At 38.3% G+C, this 25,825-nt stretch overlaps 1 protein-coding gene across 4 annotated transcripts in view; it reads right to left on the bottom strand.

Moving 5' to 3' along the window:
- Positions 1-25,825, bottom strand: part of AKAP7 (A-kinase anchoring protein 7) — a 105,004-nt gene that overhangs the window by 43,923 nt on the left and 35,256 nt on the right. For 3 of the 4 annotated variants that reach the window (XM_072965871.1, XM_072965872.1, XM_072965873.1), the window contains exons 6-7: positions 22,852-22,964; positions 5,649-5,796 (exon numbers count right to left, since the gene is read on the bottom strand). In XM_072965871.1, coding sequence (XP_072821972.1) covers positions 5,649-5,796; positions 22,852-22,964 — 261 coding nt within the window. Of the gene's footprint in view, positions 1-5,648; positions 5,797-21,914; positions 22,077-22,851; positions 22,965-25,825 lie in introns of those variants that run through there. The other variant, XM_072965875.1, reaches the window with a different exon arrangement.

The raw sequence follows: 25,825 nt of genomic DNA, 5'->3' as shown, positions 1-25,825 counted from the left end.
TCATTTTTAAAAAGTTTAAAAACCCAACAAAAGTGTAGCCTAATAATTATTAGACTATTAAATCATTCATAAGATAAGCACAATGAAGCATATTTTCACAGCAAAAAGTAAATGATTCACATGAGAAAAGCAGACATTTAAGCACATATCTGTTACCAATACCCCAATCTACTAAGAAGACCTTTAAGTGGGCACATGGCATTTAAGCAATACAAACATTTTCAAATGAAATATTTTAGATATTTATTACTTATCATTGATCTGACAAAAGCCCAGATTTAAGGATGCTCAAAAGCTCAAAACTTTTTGTCCTAACCACACCTTTTACCCAAGTAAGGAAACTACAGATTTCCTTTTCCCTCCACCCTCTCCTGCCCCAACAACCAATGGGTCAATTACACTGACAGCATTATCTTCTATAGAGAAAACGCCCAGGCTTACATACCAAACCGGGCAAGAGTCAGAGCTTCTGGAGTTCTGCCCGGGCTCCTAAGGGTAAAGGAGCACAGAAGATCAGGACACCAAAGCCAAATCTGAGAGTCTTCTTAGATGCAACCCCCAAAAGTCCTTTGCTTTGCTTTTGGCTGAATCACCACCTACAAAGGACCACTGGGAGTCACCGGATGGACCACGACAAGCCTTTTAAGACTGACAGGATTGGTCTGAGCTGTTCAAGTCTCCTTAGAGTGACTCTCAAACAGCAGGGGCACATCTGGATAGAAGAAATTCATTGACTCAGCTCACTCAGAATTCTCCATAATGCTTCAGCCCATAGAGTCTGAGTCTGGTATCTGGTTGGTCTGCCCTGTCTGGCACTGGGTACAGGCTGGTGACTATAGCTCTGACGACTCTAACTTACTACAACCCTTCTTTTCCATCACCGTATCTACACAGGCCTGTTTGCATTTATTTCAGCCCACAGCTGGCCCAGCCCGAACCCTTTCATTACTTCAGTCTGGAACTAATTGAAGGTCTATCTTTAGGACCCAATCCTGTGTCATCTGTGTTGAGTATTAAACATCACCCTCTTTTTATCCCACATCTAGCTGCTCAGTCTCCTTCACAGCATATTCACTGACTCATCTGTGTGTGCTGTGACCATCTCCTTTCCAACCTCCCTCACCAACTCTGTAAACACACAGAGCCCCCACACCCTCGTAGCTTCCTCAGATAACCAGACCATAGACTCAATCCAGGTGCCTCCTATCACTAACATTATCACTATTATTCCTATCACTTAATACTATCACTAATCTTCCCTCCACCCTGACTCCCAATACACTGCTGCTCTCCCACTGCAAATCATACCTGCTGTTCCCAGACACTGTCCTTTCTCCACTATCTGTCTCGTCCTATTTACTCCTCATCCCCACATCCTAGAAGCTAGAGTCACAAGCTTCTTCCACTGTGTCCTATCAAAGCCCACTGTTGTTATGGACAAAGCCCTTTTCACCCGCTCCTCGTCCTCCCCATTTCTCAGATGTAGACTTAGCTCCCCAGCGACTCTGTATCAGTCTTAAGGGCTATGTCTTACACTTCTCTGTATCTCGTGATACCCAAAAGGAGTATACACGTTGTACATGCTCAATAACATTCATTAAATTAATTGTGAATAATTGTTATTAAGCCAGAAAACAGCTGGGGTTCCCAGAAAACCGTATTTTTACCTCTGCTTGAAAAAGTGAGAAAGTAGTACACTGGGCTGCAAAAAACAAAAACAAAAACAAAAACAACCCTCTAGACCTTTCCAAATTCCCCACTGCCTTCTATAAGAGATGTCTGAGAGCTGAAAGTAAACTAGTCTTTGCAAGCACTAAATTGCTCACCAGTCTTACAAAGGGTGTCATTTAGTCAATTACCTTCCCTAAGGAAATATAAATGGAACAGAGCTGCCTGAGAAAAATTAATTCTCCCAACTCCAGTGAGCAGCTCACAGAGAATGGCTTTCACCACCCTAGATATCCAAGCTATATTTCATTCCTGGATTCGCCAGGAGGAACTGGTTTATCACTTTTTTTTTAAATTTGAATTTTAGCTGATTAATGCAGTTAGGCTTGTAAGAAGTTATAGCCCAATATTAAGGAAGCATAATATCAACCAAAGTTTTGATTACAAGAGACTTAAAATGCAGCACCTTTTTCTTGGATCTGAACATATGACTGCTGCCTCCACATCCTATCAAGCTCCCCAACCCCACAGAAAGGTGCAAGACGGCAGAAGATGGATAGGAAAATGCTTAGCATGTAAACGGAAATAAGAAGGCTCGGGAAACAGTGACCTCTGGCAAGGGATCCAAACTCAGATACCTTCAGGAACCAAGCAGGGAGTGTGAGTGAGTTAAGCCCATTGCAAAAGAAGAGTAAAAGAGTAAAGGGAGCGGTGAAAGGCAGCTGCTTTTCTACTGCCTACTATCCCCACCCAGCAGCTCACTGCACGCAAGACAGTGGAACGAGTGTGGCCATGTTTCTGATTGTTCAAAGGCAGCAGAAACCCACGGTTTTTTTTACATTAAATCACTCCAAAGTTGGCAAGTAATTAAAATTATAAAAACAAATCAAAAAGCCCTGTGCTAGTCAAGCACAACATGAAGGGCTGCTAATGTGTGATCTTTAGAACACATGGGAAGGTTGAGGGGGATGGAAAAAATATTCTAAACAAATTTCCTAAAACTAAATCTCTATTTCATACCCACTTTTAGTAACTAGATTTCTATGTTAATCCTCTGCATCTGAGTACTGAATTAATGATCGTACCAGGTAGATGAAAAGCTCAAATGCAAAAACAAAAACAAAAAAAAAGAAGAAAATATGAAAGAAAATGTATCAAATCATTGGGTTGTAGACCACTCTAGTCATAATAATTAAAGAAATCACAAAAATTTATTATATTTTTACAAAAATTAAAAACATATAATATGAAGAATACCTTGTTACCAAAACTAAATGCAAAATAAACCAGAAAAATATTTGAAGCCAGTACGACAAAGGGCTAATTATCTTTATACACACACAAAAAAACCCTCAAAAATTGGTAAAAGACACAAGAATGAACTCCAACTCCTTAAGGACAAGGATGGTTAGGTGTCAGTTCCTAACTTAACATAAAGCAATCTACTCTGTTGGACTAGGGCTAAGAAATCTGCAAAACCACACATGGGGTTATGATGAGGAAACATGCACAATAAAACGAGCCCTCAAAAAAACTTCAAATGCTTTAGAGGAAATAAAATGCCACAAAAGACTCAACAAATAGAAGAATTCATATCCAAGGAAACAGATTTTCAAAATATGAAAAGAACTTTAAAAATTAATTATATTGAAATCCTCAAAGAGACAAATGAAGGAATAGCATCCATGAAGCAAAGAACAGAATAGGAAAATATGAAAAAGAAATCAATTGGGAATCTTGGAAATGAAGCATACAGTCATTGGTATTAAAAAAAAAAAATGTCCTAAATGGTATAATTGAGACAGCGGAAAAGAAAATTGGTGATTTGGAATCCAGCACTCTCCAAGAATGCATCATTAATAAATTAAGAGAGATGGAATATATAAATCTAATAAATTCCCTCCCCAGAAAAATTCACATACGTACCTACATACAAAGTTTTACAATTAATTTCAGGAGGTTCCCAGAGTCCTTGAAGACCAACTTCTACTCATGAACTCTGAATACAAAGTATCTTAAGATCTGAAATCCATCCCACTCTATTAATGCACATCACACAATGTTCAAGATTCAAAAAACAGATATTAAATTTGAGTTAGGATCAAATTAAAGAGAAGCCAAACCAATGTAAGCCAATTAAATCTGATTAAGCAATGAAATTCATAAAGAGTCCTGAATCCTGCTAAATATTCTGTTGCAAAACTCAGTAAGATCAAGAAAATCAGTAATTATCCATAGCAAATACAAGACTCTAGTGTGTATTAAAATTGGTTAATTATTACATAATAATTATCATTTTAGAGGCAGATATTATTTTAAAGTTCATACTGGCATCACAAAATGTGACAGAAGAAAACAGAGCACGTGTAATAGGCAAAAACTGTTTTGTAAATAATGTTAAATGGGGATACAAGATTGGTGAAGTTTGAAAGAAGCTACACTACTTTGAATTAGAAAAGGGTGAAGACAAAGAAGTCTGAGGGAAAGATCTAGAGAAATTACTCAGAATAAGGAGAATTTTAGAAACTAAGCTGGAAAAGAGCAATAAAAGAAAATTCAGTGGGTGGAACATGGTGATTTGGGGGGAGCTGAACAGAGCTGTCTAACAGCAATGGAGGTGATACGTGCTGTGAGCTGCTTAATGCAGCCCCACAAGACCTCCAGTAAAATCTACGTACTGCTTTTTTTTTCCTAAATGGGAGTGGGAGAGATAATGAAACACTGAGTTCTCCTTCAAGGTTAGCCTAAAGTAATTACAGAGAAGATATGGAAAGCTAGCCAGAATCTGTATTACACAGAAGGATTTAAATTTGCCTTTTACAAGGAATCTAGACAGAAATGTTTGGTCCTCATCAAAATTTTGATGGAAGACAGCTCTCTTACAGAGATTCCAAAAACATGAAAATATTCCTTAAAATATACTTGAAATGTTTTGAGAATGTAAACTTCAAATGACATACTGAATGTCTTCTGTTTAAGAGAGCTAAGATCTCTGGAAGGTAAAGTGATGACTTCTCTGAAGATCTCTGGTGAGAACTGAGCAATAAAATTGTGTCTCTTGAACATTTTAAAAATGCTTTAATAAACTTCAGCATTAAGATTCTTTCAGAATAGATATTTCCACAGGTTTTCTTCAAGCCGACATGGAGAGAAATTACCTTGGTGAAGACCTTGAAATATTTAGAGACATATATTTATCTTCTTTGAATATTTTCATGTTACTTCAAAAGTATACAAATCAGTTGTCTTGAAATTCACAATTTTAAAAGGATACCGTCTGGTTTGAAATAGTAAATTTGAATCACAACAGATCAGGCTCCTTTGAAATACATTCACATTGCAAACGATGAGAAATACCTCTGTTCTGTTTTAAAAATTCTTCATCTGGTGTACACACTTTGCACTTGGAAACATAACTGTGTATAAATCTGTCTCATCACATGCCATCTCCCTGATGAGATGATAGAGCTTCTTTATGTACGAATCTTTGTTTCCTCTTGAAACACGTTTCTCTTAGGGAAAGAACTGACGGACAAGTTTTCGATCTTTGCAGGTCATCTATGCTTTTTCTTCTCAGAGTGAAACTGTCTGGCCTGGCACATTCTATTCCTAACTAAAAGCAGCAAACATGACTATGCCTAGAATGCAATGCTGTGGTCATGCAGGCCTTCCTTGGAGAAGATGCTTTCTTCATATTCACAAAATAAAATTATACTGAAATGAATTCTGAATCAACATTTCAAGACTTCATTACAATTAAATTTAAAGTACAAAAGTATAAAAACTATAGGTACTAAAATCTTGATTGATAGATATGAATACTAAATATGTTCTACATAATTTTTAATGTATTACTGTCAAACCATCATATTTAGGAAAATGCCATTGAGAAAAACATAAAACAAAGATGTTTGCCACAACAGAATGATGCTAAAGAAATCAAAACTAAAGATAATAAACAGCTTTTAAATGGCACTCACCAATCGCAATTGAAGACTCACAGTGATAATAACCATTACTTTGTTTTTTCTTCAGCATGGAGCAAAGATCTATGCGACGTACCACTTCTTCTCCAAATCTGTGACTGATAAATTTTTCATAGAACGTGGGGTCTATTTTTTTCACTCCCTTGAAATGACAAAATAAAATCACATCAATCAATCTTTTCATCTTGGCAACCAGCTCCTATCTGTATCACTTTCTTAGAATCTGATATTACATTTTGAAATATAGTACTGTCTACTGGCATTTGAAAATGGATACCACAAAACTGTTGTAAAGTTTTCTTTTAAGTCTCTCTGCCTAGAATGACTTGTATTTAAAAAAAAATCACTAAAGAGTGTTGAGTTTGAACTTAGAAGCATTTAAATTTTCATATACTTTAAGCTTCAGAAGTAATAAAGTATATCAAAAGTTGAAATTTGAGGTATCAAAGAAAGAGTAATCATCTCCAACAACAATGGAGAAATGGATGACTTCTTAAAAAATGATATGGATCTTAACATTTTATAGAGTGTAAAACGTTTTAATAAATGGATGTAATTTTTAAATTCCTTATGTAAGAATCATCTGAAAGACAGTTAAAGGTTATTTGAATGGGAATAAAGGGGTCAATGGACCTTCCAAGTTTTTCTCTACTGACCCCTCCTGATTCTCACTGTGCTTTCATAGCAGAAGGAAGGCTGGTCGTTGAAAAATTACAGTGGGATACCCGTGGTACCTCGGTAGTTTCCCAAAATATGCGAAAGAACGTCTCCCTTTCATCTTACTGTACAGTGGTCCTATACACAGTCTCATAGTCCCGAAACAGTCCATAAGAAGAAGATACAATACTTTACAGGGCAAGTTTATTAGCTGACCGTGTGCAAAGTTTTCCTTTTAATTTATATACATATTTTTACATTCCCCTGGAGATACCTGTCATTTGTTAAAAGTTAGAAAATATAAAGAGTCTAGAAAAAAAATTAAAATCATTCATGACCCCTGTTATTTATATAAAATACATTTAATCTTGTGCTGTATATCCTTTGAGTCTTTTTCTATGCATATAGTTTTCAGATTATATTATATAAATTTTACTAAAGTGTGATCAGAATATATATTTTCCTTTTTAATTCACAAAAATTTATTACAAAAACTTTTTAAAATAGATATAAAAAAATTAAATCTCCCCAAACTACTACTACTATAATTTTATTAAGTATTTATTTTTCCTATGCAAAACATGAGTTATACCATGAATACTATGTGATAACCAGCTTCTTTACAGTTAATGTGTCATATCAATAAATAATACATAGACATGCAACATATTTTTATGTTGCCATAGTATTTCATGGTATGGAGACATAGTTTGTTAATCTAATTCCTTATTGTTGGACATTTAGGTGGGCCTTAATTTTTAATATTATATTTAACATGTTTTTATTGACATACATTTTTGTTCTAGGTTCAAACTGAGCTCCTGATCTTCCCTGCTTCACCCACAGTCTCTCCTATCTCAGTTAACAGTAACTGTTCGAGCTGATGAGGCTGAAAGCCTTGAGGTCATCCTTGATTCTCCTCGTTCTCTCAACCCTACCTTCAACCAAATCATGTTGGCTCTACCTTCAAAACACATCCAATTCTTACCACTCCCTTGCTACCTCTGTCCAAGGCACCTCTGTTTCTGTCTTTCACCTGGATTATAACAATAGCCTCCTGTTTCCCCACAGTTGCCTCTTCTAGAGCCAGAGTAAGCCTATAAAACCATACATCCAGATCAGGTCACCCTGCTGCTCAAAATTCTCAAAAGGGTCTCCATTTCTCCCAGAGGAAAAGCCAGATCCCCAGACCAGCCTGTAAGGTCCTGTTCGCCCTCTCCACACCACTTGGGGCTCGTGTCCTCCTCCTCCTCTCTCCTTCATCCCTCTCCAGCCTCCCTGACCTCCCTGCTCTCCCTAGACCATGCCAGGCAGAGCCCACTCCCAGCCCTCGTACTGCCTGTTCCCTCTTCCTGGAATGCTCTTCCCCTAGATATCCTCATTGCCCATCCACATCTCCTTTCACTCCATGCTCAAATATTCCTTTCTTAAAAGGGCCTCACTTAACCACACAATTTAGTTTGTACTCCTGCCCCAGGAGGTAAATCCTCCCAAATTCTCTCCTTCCTTCTCTCTTTATACCTATTTATGTATATTTTCCCACAGCACTTATCATCTTCCAACATACTATGTAATCTACTGTATGTTTATTTTTCATTGACTATCATTATCTGTCTCTCTCCATTAAAATGTTAAGCTCCACACAATAAGTTTCATCTGATTTTGATTCACTGAAATATCCCCAGTGCCTAGAACAGCACCTGACACAGAGCAGCACTTTGATAAATAATTGTCATAAATGCAAAGGAAGATAAAGTTTCAAGAAGAGGACAGGTGAGGGTGTTAAATGCTGCCCATTCAGAGTTCAACGAAAAAGAAGCCAGGTGGGTTTCTCTTGATTGGTGAGCAGAGCGCCTTGAGAGAGACAGCGGGGCACAGGGCCATGGGGCAGTCACAGCGCGTGAGCTCAAGTCCTGGCTCGGCCACTTTTCAACTGTGTGGCTTCACTTCGGTTTCCTCATCTGTAAAGTGAGGTAAGCAGCAGTGCCTCCCTCTAAGCGTTACACGGACCAAACGAGTGAACTTACAAAAGTGCTCAAAACAGTGAGATACAGTAAATGCTACAATATATATCATATATATAATTATCATTAGTGAAAACCATAGGTGAGATTTCAGGGGGAAAAAAAGTTCTGAGTAAATGGAAACTAACCATCCTTATTTGTCTTTCAAATGCTTTTTCATTTGTGTGTGTCTGTTGGGTAAGGGTCAGGGTAGGGGTGTCATTCCTTTTAACCAGACAGAAGACCAGCGACAGCGGAAAAATAAGGACCTTCAGTTTTCGAGATACCATTGCCAGCATTGTCTAGCCATTGTAATCTCCATTTCAATTTTGAAAAATGTCATTTTTTTTAAATAAGAAATAAAGGAAACATTAGAGCGACTCTCATCTGGTAGGCTAATTAATTTAATTTTAGCAAAAAGTAAACACCAACTATTTTGCAAGAATTCTCCACAGATGACTTCCAACATGAATCTTAAGGAGTTATTTTTTGCTGGAGAGTGAAATGGAATTAATTCTTCAACTCATAATTCATAGAGAGAGCTGTGGTTCGAAGAGGCATGAGGCCTTCAAAGGCACTGAAATTATATGCCCTGATCAGAAAACATCTTCAATAATAAAGTATCCAGAAATAAGAATTTGTACGTAATACTAGCATGACCTTTTTCTCTGAGGAATATTTTTGTTTGACTGTATATTTTGTGGGAGTTTTAGGCTCTTTTGTCCCATAGCAACGCATTTGTTTGCTAGTAAAATCGATGTGAATTAGTCTCATCATCCAGCAGCAGCAGGTGCTGCTCTTCTTTCGTAATAAAGGAAAGATTTTTATGAGAAAATAAACAAGTACATCAAAATCGGGTATCTTCAGGGAAAGGCGAAGCAGCCTTCTATTTTCTGAATGAATCCACTGGGTTGCCAAACTAGTCCCAGGGACATCACCCCGCCAGATTATATTTGAAAGCTGAAAAAGCCGGTTTTCAGGTTTTGCCCCACAAATTATTCTCTGCTTCCCTTCTTCACAGGCCAGACCCTTTCCAAGGCACCCTGTCATTTAAAGCTAGATGAGGTATACCATGTTAGGAGAGCTCGAGGAAAAAATCACAAAGATGGTTAAAGCCAGGAAAATGTGACCTGTAATGGCTGAGGGAGCTGGGATTGTTTCAAACAGTATGTAGGGTGTCTTCAACAAAACCACGCCAAGGGTGCTGCGACTCTGGAATTCTGAATATGTCTGGTGATTGTTTATGTTTGAAAATAATTTTTGCCTTGGACCTAGCAGTGAAAGGGAATATTTTTAAGGCTTCACACTGATAACTGTGGCCAATATAACTGACGTATCAACTATGCGTCATAACACAGAAGGAGAAAACAGGAAGCTAAACACAGGATGTCACACTTCGAAACAATAAATCAGTGGCAAGAAACATCGAACAGAAAAGCTTTCCAAGATTATCTTAATCAGTCATCAGAACTGACTGCAGTTTTACTTCTCTTTGGCCTAGTTCCAGTTCCAGTTTAGGGAGAATTACCAGTGATGTTCAAAATCACTTGGTAACTCCTCTCTGATGCAGAGGACCATGAAATCCCTGAGGAACTTCATTCTTGACTGTAACTTGGCACCCAAACAGCCAATATAGGAAAAATACCATTGACAGCATGATGAGCGTTTTTAGAATCATCTGATGGCTGCATCTGATAAGTCATGGAAATTATTTACTTGGGAAGCACTCACCATATCATTTACATTTAGCTAAATGATGTGTATAATCTAACATGCACCCAGGAGGGCTCAGTCTTACATTACTATGCATCCAACTTCATTTTCAATAGAAGTAAACAGAGCCACAAAATATGAAAATTCACATTAGTGAATAAGCTGAGTGTAACAAATCATTCATTTAAGGTTCTGGAAGATAAAATACTTCTTATTCATCTCTAGCTTCTATGACAAATTTATTGTGATCAGAAAACCAATGGAATGCTAGTTTTGTTAAGAAGGTTAACTTTTTTTGTAATAGAAGATATTTTTGCATTGTTATGTGTCATTTATTACAATAATCACAAGTTTCCACGATAAAAAAAAAATTAACAGGCTGCATATCAAACAAAACAACTGTGTGTGTGTCCTTCTGAGGGTAAGCCTGACATTCCTGGAGTGCTGCTGTTCTCCAACAGTCTATTCCTATCACGCAGCAGCTATGAAAGAAATGCACATCCCCTGTGATAATGGCATAGAACCAAAATTCAGAACGTAAATGAAGAGCCAGACCAAGCCGGACTGTCATCTGGGGCATCAGCTGATTAAAGAGGAATGGTAATCTTTTATGCTCATTCTTCCCTCAGCCCCTCTCAGTTGGGAAAAACAGAGGCCCTTCCCCATCAGGCTCCGTTCCACCCAAGCCTGCTCTGGACAGAGATGGAAAGAGACAAGGAGTCTTCATGACACCACTAACGTGCTCTAGAGTAGCCTGGGGATTTCGGATCCAGTGTCCAGCACCCCTGGGTGAGAAGGGCCTTGAAGTCCTCCCACCTCCTCTTCCTGCCACTCTGGGCCAGCCTCGGGGCCTGGGCTCTGCCTGGCTCCCTGTCCAGCAATGCCCACTTGCTACCTGGCTGAGGCCTGGACACCCTGCCCAGTGCCTATCATTAAATTTAGAGATGAAAAAGGAAAGAGTGATGGAAAAGAGAAAAAATAGTAGTACTTTGCTCATTGTTTTGTACCAGTCTGAAAAAAATGATGATTTCTATCATCAGTTTAACAACAAAAATTAAAAATACTTGCATAGTGTTTATTGTGTACAGGTACTGCTCTAAGAACCTATTAACTTATTTAATAACTGCAATAACCGATGAGATTAGGACCATTATTATCTCCAGATAAGGAAGCTGAATCACAGAGTCACTTACCGAAGGACACACAGCTAGTAAGAGGTGGAGCTTGGATTCAGATTCAGGATAAGGGGAGAACACAGATAAATTGAAAAGAACAGAATGATAAGATTCAAGCTCTTTCACTATTTAAAATATTAAAATTCTCCTCTTCAGATCATATAATTTTTTTGCCTTTTAATAAAATATTAAAATTCTAAGAATATTAATCATTCTTCAGATACAATCATATATACTATAATATTTCTAAAACCAATGTGAAAATTATGTTGGGAATCTCTAGCATCTAAAACACCTGCATTTAATATGCTGAATTAACATTAATAAAGTGATAATTATATGTCCATAGTAAATGAATTTCATAAAGGGAGATAAGAAAAACTTCATAGGTGTTATCTATACATAGCAAAAATTATCCAAATAACCCAGCCTGTAAAAAGAACTCTTCTTATACTGCTAATATGCAAATCATCAACTAAAATACTGGCAGAGATAATCTGCATTTTTTAAATCAGCTGTTTATCTGAGTGTACAGTATTTCTCATTCTTTGTTTTACTTTATGCTGGAGCATCCACACATCTCACCGTGGGGTTTTTCATGTAAGCCATCCTCTTAATCCCTCTATTTATATACCTGCTTTTAGAACTACTGTTTTGTTTAATCCTGAGACCTTGGGGGAAGAAAAGTAGTAACTCCTTACCCTAGCTTTACATCAAACATTTACAATAGTGTACCTTTCAGTAAGGAATAAGTAGAAACAGAGCTTCTAGAGCTGTCTTTAATCTCTTGTTGGTAACTCTTCTCCCTGTCCCAACACTTCAAGAAGAGCTGGATGCTCCTTGGGGCTATCAAGTGGCAAGGAAAGCTGTCACAGAGGGAAGGTGATACGCAATTCCTAGTAGCATACGCCACTTCACAAAAAAAGCCAAGATAATCTACTGTATTGCTTGATGGGCCTGGAGTTTTTCCCCGCAAGGTGCTGGCATCAGAAAGAACAGAAGAAGAAATATGGATTTGGTCCACAAACGTTTAGTTCTTTGATGCTGACTAGTGACAGGTTAACTGGAGAGAGAACACGTCAGTGGTACCCAGGAAGTTCTCAAGGTTGCAGGCTCAATACATAAGCACAGGCTCGTTAAAGTGCCTTTGTTTACCACACAGTCTGTCCCTGTACAACCTCATGCTTTGTCTACTTAGCAAACCTCAATTCCTCCTCAGGACTTCTTGAGTACAGCATGAGAGAGCATATGCATTTTGGCCATATAACTGTTTATGATATTTGCGTGGCTTTTCCCATTCTAATGAAACAGAGTCCCCTAACTGAGGCATCTGAGAATGCTTCCTGGACAGCCCCCATCTCAGCTGGACCCTCAGCTCCCCCAGATGAAGCTCCAGCTGCGCTGCCGGCCCACCGCAGTCTGCGGTCACTCAGATGTAAACAGGCCGCAGCCTGCTCCTCCCATTACATCTGTTTTCCCAATGCTTTGCTCTTTGGAGAAAATAATGACATGTTCTCCTGGATTCACCAACTTAACCACTCATTTCTCTAAACTAAAGAGAAAACATAAAATAACCCCCACCTCATCAGATCCTCACGCGTGACACACGTACAACTCAATCTAAAATGGTTTCCTCCTTCGTTGCAATTGCTTTCCCTTCTAATGAATACATCCCAACATTAGGTAAGTAATGTAGCCACTGGTGTAAAAACTTCTCAGGGTCTCAGTAACCAAACAGGACAGTGAAACTGTTCTGCAGAAGATCGTTCAGAAATAAGTTTATAGAAAAATCCTAACAAACGATTTTAACTCGTCCTGTAACACTGGCCTGTTCTCTGCAACACACTTATATTGTGGTTGAAAGTGTTCTGCTTTCATAGCCTGAAGACAAATGTGAAATTGCTCTGAAAGAAATATTCTGGTCCAAATAAAGTAATGTAACAAATTATTATAATCAAATTCAGCTGTGGGAAGGCAGTAGCCAAGGAAGGAAGAAAAGTACTTTTACACTCTGGCCAACAGCGTGAGGGCAGTGTCAAGATACAGTTGCGCTTAGAAGGCCTTACAGATGGGTCTCCAAAATGGTGTCACAAATTCTACCAACAATTAAAAATGCTGCTATCAGGTAGGTTATAGAGAAAGAACACTTACTGCAGGAACCAAGCTGGAGTTCCCGTAGCCAAGGGTGGCTAATTCCGTACGCAACATAAGATAGTTTTGTTAGGTCTTTAACTATAGATAATGTAAAGTTTTCCCCTGGCAAAGACACCAGTAACATTTTTCTTTAATTTACAGGAATGATCAATAAAAAGAACTGAGAAATTTGGTATTATTCAATTTCTAGGGTACCTCTCTTTGGGAGAATATGATTTTAATGAATGGTCAAAATAAATCAGCTCATATTTAGGAATGGAATTATAATTCCAGTGTAAACTAGTTACAGTCTTGGATTGCAATCTTAGCTTCCCCTCACATCTAAATGAGTCTCTCCAGAAAAACACAGCTTTACCTTCTTGTATTAGGCAGTTAATTATAATTAACAAGAGGTGACTGCCCAGTGAGCTTGGTCTCTCTTGACAGTAGTAAAGAAAATCTTGTTGCCATTCAAATAATTTAACTGGTTTGCTTTTATGTGGGTCAGAAATCAGCTGTGACTTACTAAACAAGCTAATTTTGTATCTACACCATTTTGGAGCAAAGTTTACATTTTCTTGATCAGATGTTCTATTTTACCTTTTGCCATAATCAACCCACGGTAGGGCTTGCCAGTTGTCATACAAGATCATTATGCTTCGTTCTGTCCTTGACTAGAAAAATGAAATTAATATGTTTCAAAATGTCTAAGAGTGACTTGTTTAGAAAAAAAATTTCCCATAACTAGTGGTAATAGCTGAAATAGACAGAACACTTATATTTTAATGTGGTTAAGGCAAACCCATGCAATTCTAACTACCCTGAATATTTCATTATTGCATCTTTTAATGCCAGCTCTAAAATTCTGTTTCTTACATTATACTTAAATCAGAATTTTGCCTGTGGATACAAATGCTAGAAAATAAGTAAAAATTTCCAGTGAATCCATATGTTTGAAGCAAAAAATATCATTTAGCCTGAATTATCAAATCAGCATTTCCTAAACCATGTTCTGCTAAACACTAGCACTACAACGTGGTCGATAAAACAAGGACATTTGGGAAACAACGCTGAGGCAGAATATATAACTGTTCAAAACATCCCTGCCCTCCTTGGGGTGCTCTTTTCTGCAAGGGATCATACACCCTGTTCCCTTGAACTCAGAAGGAACCATACGACTTGCTCTGACCAGTAGGATGTGAACAGAAATGACATGTGTCACTTAGCAGAAGCTTTCAGCCTGTGATTCACCATCTCTCTTTGCCTTCTGTGGGAAGACCAGAGAAGTCCTAGAGGGAAGATGCTCAGCCAAGGCTCTGAATAAAGACAACACGGGGCAGAGCCACAGATGACCCATGTCCTGGAGCAAACACGAAACCTGTGTTGCTGTGAGCTCTTAAGATTCGTGTGCATGTCAGAGATCCTAAAAGTCCTGAAATAAAGATCCAGATTATTTAACCCATCATTGCAAATATGCACTCGATCACAGAATCTTTGTCTCATATATAATCCTGGGAGATGTTCTGAGAAAAAATTTCCAGGAAATGTCAATGAAAATACTTCAAATCTCCATTCCACTTTGCACAGACATAATATTAGGTTTACTGTGTCACTTCTTCTAGGGTTTTCAAAATGTTCAAAATCTCTAACAGAACAAGAGTCACCCAGAAGCCATTATGATATTTGGACATTAATTGATTCCCAGAATTCTTCCTTAAAATAATTCAGCTTTCTGCTTATTATTCCCTATCTGATTCAATACTTAAAGATGTACAGATAGGTTTCAAGTAAACATTTAGTTAGTTTACCTTTGCAGATATTTCCAATCTTTAAACAATCATAAGCTTATTTAATTTTTTTCAATAAACAGAAACAGACAACACAACACCATGAAGCTGAAAAATGCATTAGAAATAGAAGCAAAGTCAGCTGCTACATATAGTGCTTTTGATGCACAACAGATGACATGGTTGACTAGTGGCAGCTGGAATCTCAGAAGAAATTGCAATTTATCTCACAGGAGATTTCATTGAATTTTTAGTTTAAAAAAAATTGAAATAAAAAGAGATGTAATGTTGTGTTTTATTTAATTTTTGATTTTCAACTAAGAAAAAATCCAAGGAGAATTCCATACTATACGGCCTTAGATTTAAGTGCACCTGATAATACGAAAAGAGGCTCAAAACAGCTAAAACTTGTGAGTAAGGTAACTAATGTCACCTGACATTGGGAGATTCAGGAATGGAGTAGTGAGACAATCTGCTTTATCATGTACCAAGGATATGACTAAGGTCAGCTTTTTGTCTGGAATATTAAAGGCTGGCTGATCCCAGGGGCAGCTCAAGCGCCGTCTCTCCAGGAAGGAGAGCAGGCAGAGGCAGGGCCCTGGCAGGCCCTCTACTGACACAGGGACGGGCTGCTCACAGTGAGGGTGGCTTTTACAGTGACAGGGGCCTGCCCGCCCTCTCCACCACAGCCCTGAAGGGATGCCCCTCCCTTTCTGAAGGCAGTACTCACAGAGATTCACCTCCTCTGGGACCCCTATGACATTTTCTGTGCCTGAAGCCCTCACCCTCTGGGAGTGAAAATGGCCTGACTACGGAGGTCTCCCACCAGCAGGCCTGCTCCTCACTCCGCAGTCGCCCCACCCTGAAGTGGCTTCCACGCAAGCTCTGCTGGTCCCAGCTGCTCCTCACCACGCTTGCACATAATTTGGCATTTACAGATTTTTCTCTCTCTCCCAGTTTCACCAGAAAGGTCGTCTGTGAGTTTTTCCCCATCGTCTTTATTGCTCTGCAGGCTTTCCAGGAGGAGAGGTGGGAGGACCACCACCACCTTCCTATCAGCACTTACAGACCTATCCCCTGTTCGTCATTCTCCTTCCACACAGACAAGAAAGCTAATCTACAGTCTAAAAAGAAAATTCTCCATGTGAAGCCAAATTAGCCTATTTGGTCAAAATGCCTACCGCATAAGACATTTCAGAATAGCACAGGAGTCAAGAGTCATCAAGACCAAGCTCCTCCTTTCACTGTGCCACTCGAGTCATCAAGACCAAGCTCCTCCTTTCACTGTGCCACTCTTGACAGAGGTCAAGAGAGGTTATGAGATTTGTCCGGGACTAAACAGAGCTAAAGAAAGGAAACTCAGACTCCTTCAAATTTATGACAGAGACTCCTTTGAGAAGGAATAATCCAGTTTTCAAATGCTCATTATCATGCAGACCCAGGAACAGAGTGGGAGCCAAATCACACCAGACCAGTTGAGGAATCCCTGAGTAAACGTGCTACTTGATAGATATATGAATAAATGATGGTTGCAGGTGAGGAAAGATGATAGCAGAGAGTCCTGGCTCGGGAAGGACTTAGAAGAAGGTTAGGATTCGGCCAACCTAGTGGAGAAATTTTTAATTCCAATCTTGGTCCTGTATATCCAATCAAATAATTCAGGGACTGGGGCTTTCCCCTTACTTGTACCATCAGGACAGGATTTTCATCCACACACTCTTCTTTTCCACTACCCACTGTCGCTCCCACTGATGCCTGCCCTCTGTCTCTTTCCCTACTTCCCCCGACCTCAGCATCAAATGGTCCAATAACCACCCCTCTGCCCTTGCTATGTGCATATCAAATTCTGCACTCAAAACAAACCAGAGTAAGTGACAATGGTAGCTAGCAATTTCAAAGATCATTTCTTTTGATTCTAAAGTTCTTTCATTGTCTGACTCTGTGAAAAGCTGCTACAGGGAAGTATCAACTAATAACCTATAGCTCTGACAGCTGAAGTGCTGTATTAGTAATCTGAAAGAGTCATAAATCAGGAAAGATGTCTAAGAAGCCCAGAAAATAATTTATGCTGAAAAACAACTCATCTATCCATGAAAAGATCACATTGATTTCTTGAGGAATCTAGATCTGCATTAAGATGCGTGTTTGATTCGAAACTGGTCTTCTTCTGCCACCAAGTGTTGGCACGCGCTTCTAACCAACCTGTTTCTGCAGGGTTTAGACCACAGAAATACAAGGTCACACAATGAGAAAAATAAATCCAAAGAATGCACTATATAAAAGCATGGACCTAAATAAGTAACAGTCTAATCATGTGAAACAAATACATTCTAAGGAAAGTATACAAATAACGAATTTTAGGTACTATTTCAGAGACACAGTAATTTATATTTTTTTTAATTGAAGTATACTCAGTTTACAATGTTGTGTCAATTTCTGGTGTACAGCACAATGCTTTAGTCATATAGGAACATACATATATTCATTTTCAAAGACAGTAATTCAGTAAAATTTTCTGAGGCTTCATTCGATTAAAAAAACTACAGCTTTGAAAGCACAGTGTTATTCAAAATAGCTTTAAAATACACAGTAACTACTTTCAATATTCTCATATGCAATATACCCTAGAATTTCATGAAACTAAGAATAGACAAAAGTAACACATTAACTAAATGCCTCCTAATGTTAGAAAAATATATAATTGTCCAAAAAAGTCTTTATGTTTCCCAGAATCTCAGTTAGAGAACTTAGTTCTCTAGCTTGGGAACCAGAAAACCATGCTACAGCAAAGAAAGTTCTCTACTAGGAAATTTGAAAGAGCGTTGCTATATTTCCAAAATTCTGAACACAATCTATAGAATTTTTGGTTATCCCCAAAGGGATTTTGACTTCTACTGAATGGCACTGCCTCCAAACAGGTGCCTACAAGAGGACAGTCCCCCAGGAACCCAGGGTCTTCCACAGCCAACAGTGATCACTACTGGAAAATTATCACAGGAGACCTTTAAGATCACTCTAGTGGTGGAACACTCACCCAATACACCAGACATCTGTCCACATCTAAATGAGATGTTTTACTTTGAATCTTTTTCTTTTTTCAGTTTTCAGATGATTAAAAATAACACATTTTATGGCAAAAAGAAAAATCAATTGAGGTACTACTGCAGAGTAACTAGCTACACCTCCTATAGATAATAATGAGTGAATCATCTTTCCTACTATCTCAGAATTAGCCTATAATGATCCAGAGCACTCCTCTACCCAGAACACCCCTTTTGACCAGCAATCACCATGTCTACCTTGACAACAGTACCACCAGTATCTTAGGAGCACACCAGTATCGACTTGCCACACAAAGCTATTTCCAGATGAACTTCCAGCAGTCAAATCAATATATAAAGAGTACGCCAACTGGCACCAGTCTTCAAAACAGAGCACTGCAGTAGGAGTCATCATTAGCTCTTTCTAGATACTCTCACTAGGCACCACCCATCTGCACCAGAAGTGCAAAGAGTACTCCTCAAGATAAATGAAAATCTTCAAGCTTTCTGCATCTGGTGGCCTCCCTTCACCCCTGAATTATCATGGGACATCTAACTTGCCCATCACCACTATGCTCAGTCCAGCAAGGCTCTACTCTTCCTCAGAACCCCAGCAAACCAAGATGGGGATCCTGAGTACGTCAAGAGGGACTTACTGCAGGTGGCACTAATGTCAACTCTACTCACTGATCTACCAGAAAAATCACAGGCTAAACAAGCAACTGTGGGAATCCAGTTTTGACCTCTGAAATACATTGAAATACATTAAGGTAAGTTCAAGGCAAAGACACATGAACTATTTTTATACAACTTTAATTATTTTATTTACCTTTTTTATTCTGTTGCAGTCCTTACAATTATCTATTTTAATAGCTTCTTAAATCATTGATAAGATCAATCATAACTGACTTAAATATTCCCCTACTGTTATGGAAGTTACTTCTAATTTTTCTCCATTATAGATGGTGCCTCAGTAAACATCTTTATACATAAAGAATTTCTTCTTTAAAATTATTTCCTAGTTACAAAATAAATAAGTCCGTGGGAAGTAATGTACAGCATTGTGACTATGGCTAATAATACTGTATTGGTTATTTGAAAGCTGCTAGGAGCGTAGATCATAAAAGTTCTCACCACACCATCTATGTGAGATGATGGAAGCTTTAACTAATCCTACGGTAATCATTTTGCAATACGTACATATATTAAACCATTATGTTGTGCACCTAAAACTGACATAATGTTATATGTCAATTATGTCTCAATAAAAAATTATTTCTTTAGGATAATCTCAGTAGCATGGACTTCTCAGAGAATATGAAATTTTAACATTTTTTGATGGGAGCTGCTTGAGTCACAGCTCAAGGGTCCATCCAAATTGTAAGCCACTACTGACAATTTTTAATGATCCTTCTACCTCAAGTTTATCCTAAAAAACATTCCTTATACAGTGTGGTTAGAAGTTTAAATTGGTACCATTGTTTTAAAAGGCAATTTGCAATGTTTTTAAAAGTTAAAATGTGCAAAACTCTTTGACCCTAGAATTCTAGTTCAAGGAATTAGTTCTTTGAAATACTGGCATATCTACACAAAGGATAATGAACAGCAGTGTTTGTGGTAGCAAGGGAACAGAAATCAACATAAGTATTCATCAAGAGGAAAATATTTAAATTATGATAAATCAAAATAATACCTATTTCTGTTTTAAAGAAAGTATATACACGTATACACACCTGTGTATATTTGCAGTGTACAGGGAAATGTCAGGAGGATATACTAGTAGTAGTTACAGAGAGGAATTACATTGGGAGAAAGGGGGCAGGAGACTGGTGATGAGGGAAAAACTGTGTCTCACTCTGTAGGTCTGCATGCATCTGGATTATTTACAGTGAGCATATATTCATCTAACACTTTTATAATTAAAATAACTCTTAAAAAATACTTGAAATGAGACAAATTTCCTAATATTGGACTGAAAAAATGATTTCACACCTTCCTCTCTTCCCTTTTGTTTCATTGTCAATCTTTAAAGTAAACTTTACTTACTAAAGTAAACTGCATGCTAGCAATACATTTCATTACTGACTTCATCAATGGCCGCTCTCTTGTAAATGGGTGGACCCAAAATGAAGAACCAGAAGAGAGTTAGAGCTGAGAGAAGAATATAGATAGTTGGAAATAAAAAAAAGTTAAGAGACTAAAGAGTCATATATTTCTAAATAATCTGCATTCTAAACCACAGAGCACAATAAAAATCCATACTTATTATGTATATGCCACCTTTTCACATTGGTTTTAACTTCTACAGTGGAACCAATGATTTGCTACATAAAGAAAACACTGGATATTTATTTAAGCCTGCAGGCCTCAAAGTATAATTGTCTGCAGACTATCTGGATAAGAAGCCCTGTAGCACTTACTGAACTCAAGAGCCAAGGTCTTAGGTCCAACTCCAGATCTGAACTTAGAGGGTGCAAATCTGCAGCTTCAAAAAGTACACCAGATGACTCGTGAATCCCAAAGTTTAAGATATGCTTTTTGAAGCATTCAGACACAGTAAACATCACAGAAGTAAACAGCAACACTGATTCCATAAATTAAAGGCAAAAATTCTTATCTGGCTTTCTGAAAGACAGTAAGACCACAGTTTATTTTCTAAAGATTAAGCATTCTAATTGAAACAAATACAATCTGATTTAATTTAATTTAATTTCCTTTTTTGGTTGGGGGAGCAATTAAGTTTGTTTGTTTCTTTGTTTGTTTAACAGAGGTGCGAGGGATTAAACTCAGGACCTCGTGCACGCTAAGCATGCGCTCCACCACTGAGCTATACCTTCCCCTCCGCCCCTGCAATCTGATTTAGATTTTACACACCATTCAAGCAGAGACTATTTCTATTCTGATCATCATTCTATGCCCAGTACCCAGTGTCTGACACATAGCAGGCACTTGGTAAATATTTGCTGAATTAATATGATTTGGACCAAGAAGCTCCCCACATACGACATTGGATGGACAGGACTCGGCAAGTGGGAGGGTAGAAGATGAGACTGAGAATGAGGTAAGGTGGATTCTGGACAGGGCTCTGCAACTGAGGAGAATGGGATCTTACTTCCGTCACTTAACTTCCAAGTCTTAGATCCCTTTTCTATAAAGCAAAGGAGCAGATTCTGTGAAATTAACTGCCAAGAAATCATTTAAATGCATGCAGTCTGAAATGTTGAAATATAGATTCTAGAGTTAATTTAAACATCCCTTTGATAAATGTCCTTGGGTGCTCTCATTTCAAAGTTAATATTATAAAGACAGAAACGATTTGAAATGTGGGCATTACCTTCACCACTGATTTGTCATTCTGGGATTAAGTTTGAAACCACTGGGAAGAGGACATTCCATTTGAAAGCAAAGCAAGAAAGATAATAAGTAAAAAAGTAAATTGTCAGTCTACAAGTCTTGTCAGTTGTTATCATTCCTAATTCCAAAACCTATTATTTACACAAATTAGTTTTACCTAAATATTCTGCAATGGTACTTAGTACAGTTATTATTTAATTTGGGCACAGTTATCTAAAAAAAAAAACCATGAAGATATTTAACAGGGAATGGAGATTTTTACAATAGTTTGTAGAAAGTTCATAACCATTACAGGACAGTCAATCAACCAAATGCATGTTTTAAAGAATCAAAAAGACTTTCTGAGCAGAGACATTAAATACAAATTGTGTTGAATTTAGAAAAAAAATCTACTTACTAATAAACATGACCTTCATTTACAGAGCTGCAGATCAGTCTTAACTGCAGCAAAGGGCCATGGAGCGCAGGAGCCAATGCTAATCTGCATGCTCATCTCCAAAACTCTGGGACACCAGAGCAGGTCAGCAGATGTCTTAATTTGCATGAGAACCTCCCTAGGCTGAAATGGGAAAAACAATGAGGGGTGCCCTTAAGATTCTGGGAGAAATGCTCGTTAACTCCAGACAACAGTCAAAAGTTTCTCCAATCTCTGAGGAAGGAGGCAGTGGCCTGGGAAGGCAGAAAGTCGCCTTAAGATAGGGGAAGTCAAAAGACCTGTCCCCAGGGTTATGTCAGTGTTACTATCCTCAGGGAGAAGTACTTTTAGGTACGAAGGGGGTAGGTCCTTTCAGTTACCCTCTTGCCCAGTCCCTAGAACACTTGCTCTATACCCTCAATGGAGACAACTGCTGAAAGAAAAAGCTGTTTTTTGGGAAACCTTGAAAGAGTTATTTAAAAGGAGGGGTGGAGCTTGTCCCACCTTGAAGAACCCAGTTGCAGTGAGCAGCACCAGCAGATGGCAGGCCAAGGGAGGATGCTTGGAGGGCAGCAGGCTACAAACAACCATAAGCAAAGAACGCAGAAAAACAAAACCCTGGCACCGCCCCCAAGGCTCTTCAAGGGATGAAGCAGATGTGGCAACAGATGAAGCAGCAATAAGTGACAGAGTGTGTGGCTGACAGCCACGGGGCCAAGGAGGGCACGGCTGTAAGGGCCTCCATGGAGGCTCATGAGCCAACTCAGCATCCTTGGGAACTGGAACCAAACTTCCTTGGGATCCCAGGAGCAATAGTGGTAGGGTATCGAAAACCACTACCAATGTCACTCATGCCCCATCCATGCCTAAGGCTGGTGTGGCTGGTAAAACAAGGCTTACGATAAAAATGTCCACTCACCTTCTTCCGAAGCCATGGTGTTTTGGACAATTTCATGAAGGTCAAATGAGGCTTAAAAGTTCTGCTTTCTCCAGCCAAGACACCTCTTTCTTGAAATGTCCTTTTTGCAGCATCTGAAGAAAAGAAAAAGAAGCATAAAAATGCTACTGTAACATATGGCTGTCTTAAATTATAAAAATGGCAATTAAAAAATAACATTATTTTAAAATGAAGATTATAAACTGGCCTGAGATTTTTTTTTTTAAGAGAGGAAAAAACACAATGTGTATGATAACAAATACATATGACAGCTAAATCTGTAGAGATGTCAAACTTTGGGTAAAACACACAAAAGCAACAATTTAAAAAGGAAACATTTAATAAATAAAGTATCTGGCTGATACGATGCTGATTTCACACAATATCCCAGTGGTGGCCATATGTATAAAAAAGGACTAGCTTATCTGTCACCCTTCGTATCTAAAACTTCTGCTTCTTAACAAGATGGAATAACAGGAACTAGATTTACTCTCCCATCTGAAACAAAAAAAGGACAAAAGTATATGAAACAATGGTTTGTGAGACACTGTACATCACGTGAAATGAAGGTCAGTGATCCCTGAGAGATAAGAAACAAACAAGGTGAGACTTCGACTGCCCAGCTTATGTCCTTGGGTGTCCAGGCCCCTATTCGAGGAAGAGAAACCCAGACTGAGCCCAGTCATCTGACCGGATTCCGAAAAACAGAGCCAAGAGTAGAAAGACCAAGGCACCTGGAACTCACGGGACAGAGTGCTAGAGAAGTAAGACCCGCACAGACAGAAGACTCCAGAGATCTGCAAAGGGTGTCCCTAGGGAATTCAGCTGCACACTGACCAGCACACGTGTGTGAGTAAACCACCTGAGGCTGGAAAACACATTCAAATGGATAAGAGAGAATGTGCTCAGCACTCACTGAGGGTCAGAGATTCTGTCTGTGCCCATCAGCCAAGACTGGAAAGCGTCAAGATCCATGGGACAATGGGCAGAATAAACAGAAGGGTCTCGCCTCAGCAGAGAGGAAAGATTAGCTCTGGACTAGTACAGCTTGAGTCCCACCTAACATGTCTTAGACGCAAGACCCAAAAGGAAAAACCTGTTTCTCAGTAACTTGTGTCTCAGAACAAAGCCCAAGAATAATTACAGAAAGACAAAACTATCCAGCATCCAACAAGGTAAACTTTACAATGCCTGGTATCTAATAAAAAATGAACAGGAAAGTATGACCCACAATGAGGAGACAAATGAACGAATCAAAAGGGACCCAGAACTAACACAGATACTAGAATCAGCAGATAAACATCAAAATAGTCCTTATAACTGTATTATTTATGTTCAAAAAGTTAAGCCGAGACGGGCAAGCTACAAGAAAGACCCAAATTAACTTAGAGATGAAAACGGCAATGTCTGAGAAAAATAAGCTGGATAGAATTAAGAGCGGATTAGACACTGCAAAACAAAAAATTAATGAACTTGAAGACATCTAATAAAATCCACCCAAAATAAACACAGAGGGAAAAAAGAAATATGGGAAAAAAAAATCAGTGAGCTGTGGGGCAGCTTAGGCTGCCTAACATACGTGTAAGTGGCATCCCTGAAAAAGAGGTGAGAGAGAAGGAGACAGAGAAAGTAAGAACTAACGGCTGTTAGGGAATGAGAGTTGCCACAACTACAGTGGAAAATAATCTGGACAGAACTATTAAAATTTAAGCTGCACAAACATTTTGAACCAGCAATTCCAATATTAGGAAAATACACAAAAATAAATAAAAGCACCAATACGTAAGATTCTCTACAGAGGCTATGTAGTGTTGTTTGAATTAGCACAAACTGGAAATAACATTCATCAATAAAGAAATGGTTGCTAAATTTAGAACTATTATAATCAAAAGAATAAATCAGAGCTACAATATATTGACCTGAAAAGATGTCCAGGGTATCTATGAAGCAAAAAGGGCAATTTTCATGGTTATTATATCCAGAACATGATTCTATAATTTATTTTAAAAGCGAGAAAGAAAGAAAATAAGCCCCATATATTTATGCTTTTATTAGCATAAAAAATAGCATAGAATACCTTAGGATGGAGGGTGAGACTGAACAGAGGTAAGACAGAATAGTAATGTTCTCCTTATACATCTGCACATTGTTTGAATGATGACATGCTTTTTTGAATAAAAAATTTTAAAATAAGAAGCACAATAACAAACTAACTATACACTAGCCAGATACCATCGCTACGAGTATGCAAGCATCACACTAGAACACACAAATAGGAGGACAGAATTCTTTGCCACAGATGTGAAATATCCATCCCTTTCAGAGACCTCTGGTAAACAACTTCCTATTTGGTCTTTTAACCTCAAAATCAGGTAGGGTTCAACATTAAGTTGATTTTAAAGATGAGAAAACTGAAATGTAAGAAGTTGATGCTCAAGGTCACACTCCACGTCAGCATAAAGAAGGAACTGGAATCCAGGTGCCCTAACTTCTACCCTAGTCATGCTTCAAGCCGGCTGAAACCCCTCTTTGATCCGTGGGGTCAAGGAGGGGCACAGAAGCTGCCTCAACAACTCAGTGGGGAGGAGGAAGGCAGGGATTCTGCCACCTCCCACCATGCCCACACACACTGGTTCCAGTCAGAGATGCTCCCCTGTTTTACACATTGAGCTTCTGAGTACCATTTCATTTTTTAAAAGGATTCTAACACTTACCAAAAAAAAAAAAGTTTGAAAATTAATGATCAAAAAACTTACACAGGGTCCCTTCAGTAGCAATAATCCCACCCATAATGTCCAAAAAAAAATAGAAACTGGTGAAATATAGGACACAGAATATGTCTTTGAATCTCAAATAAGACCATATTCAATCCAAATATTCAGTGAGAAATTGTCCCTTTTAAGTTCAATTAATTTTTATCAAATGTTAAATATGTCTAAATTTTTCTAACAATTAA

This window comes from Vicugna pacos, chromosome 8 (genome assembly GCF_048564905.1).
Source record: "Vicugna pacos chromosome 8, VicPac4, whole genome shotgun sequence".
Taxonomy (NCBI): Eukaryota; Metazoa; Chordata; class Mammalia; order Artiodactyla; family Camelidae; genus Vicugna; species Vicugna pacos.
Note: the sequence above shows the minus strand (reverse complement) of the source record. Positions and strands in the feature narration are given on the sequence as shown.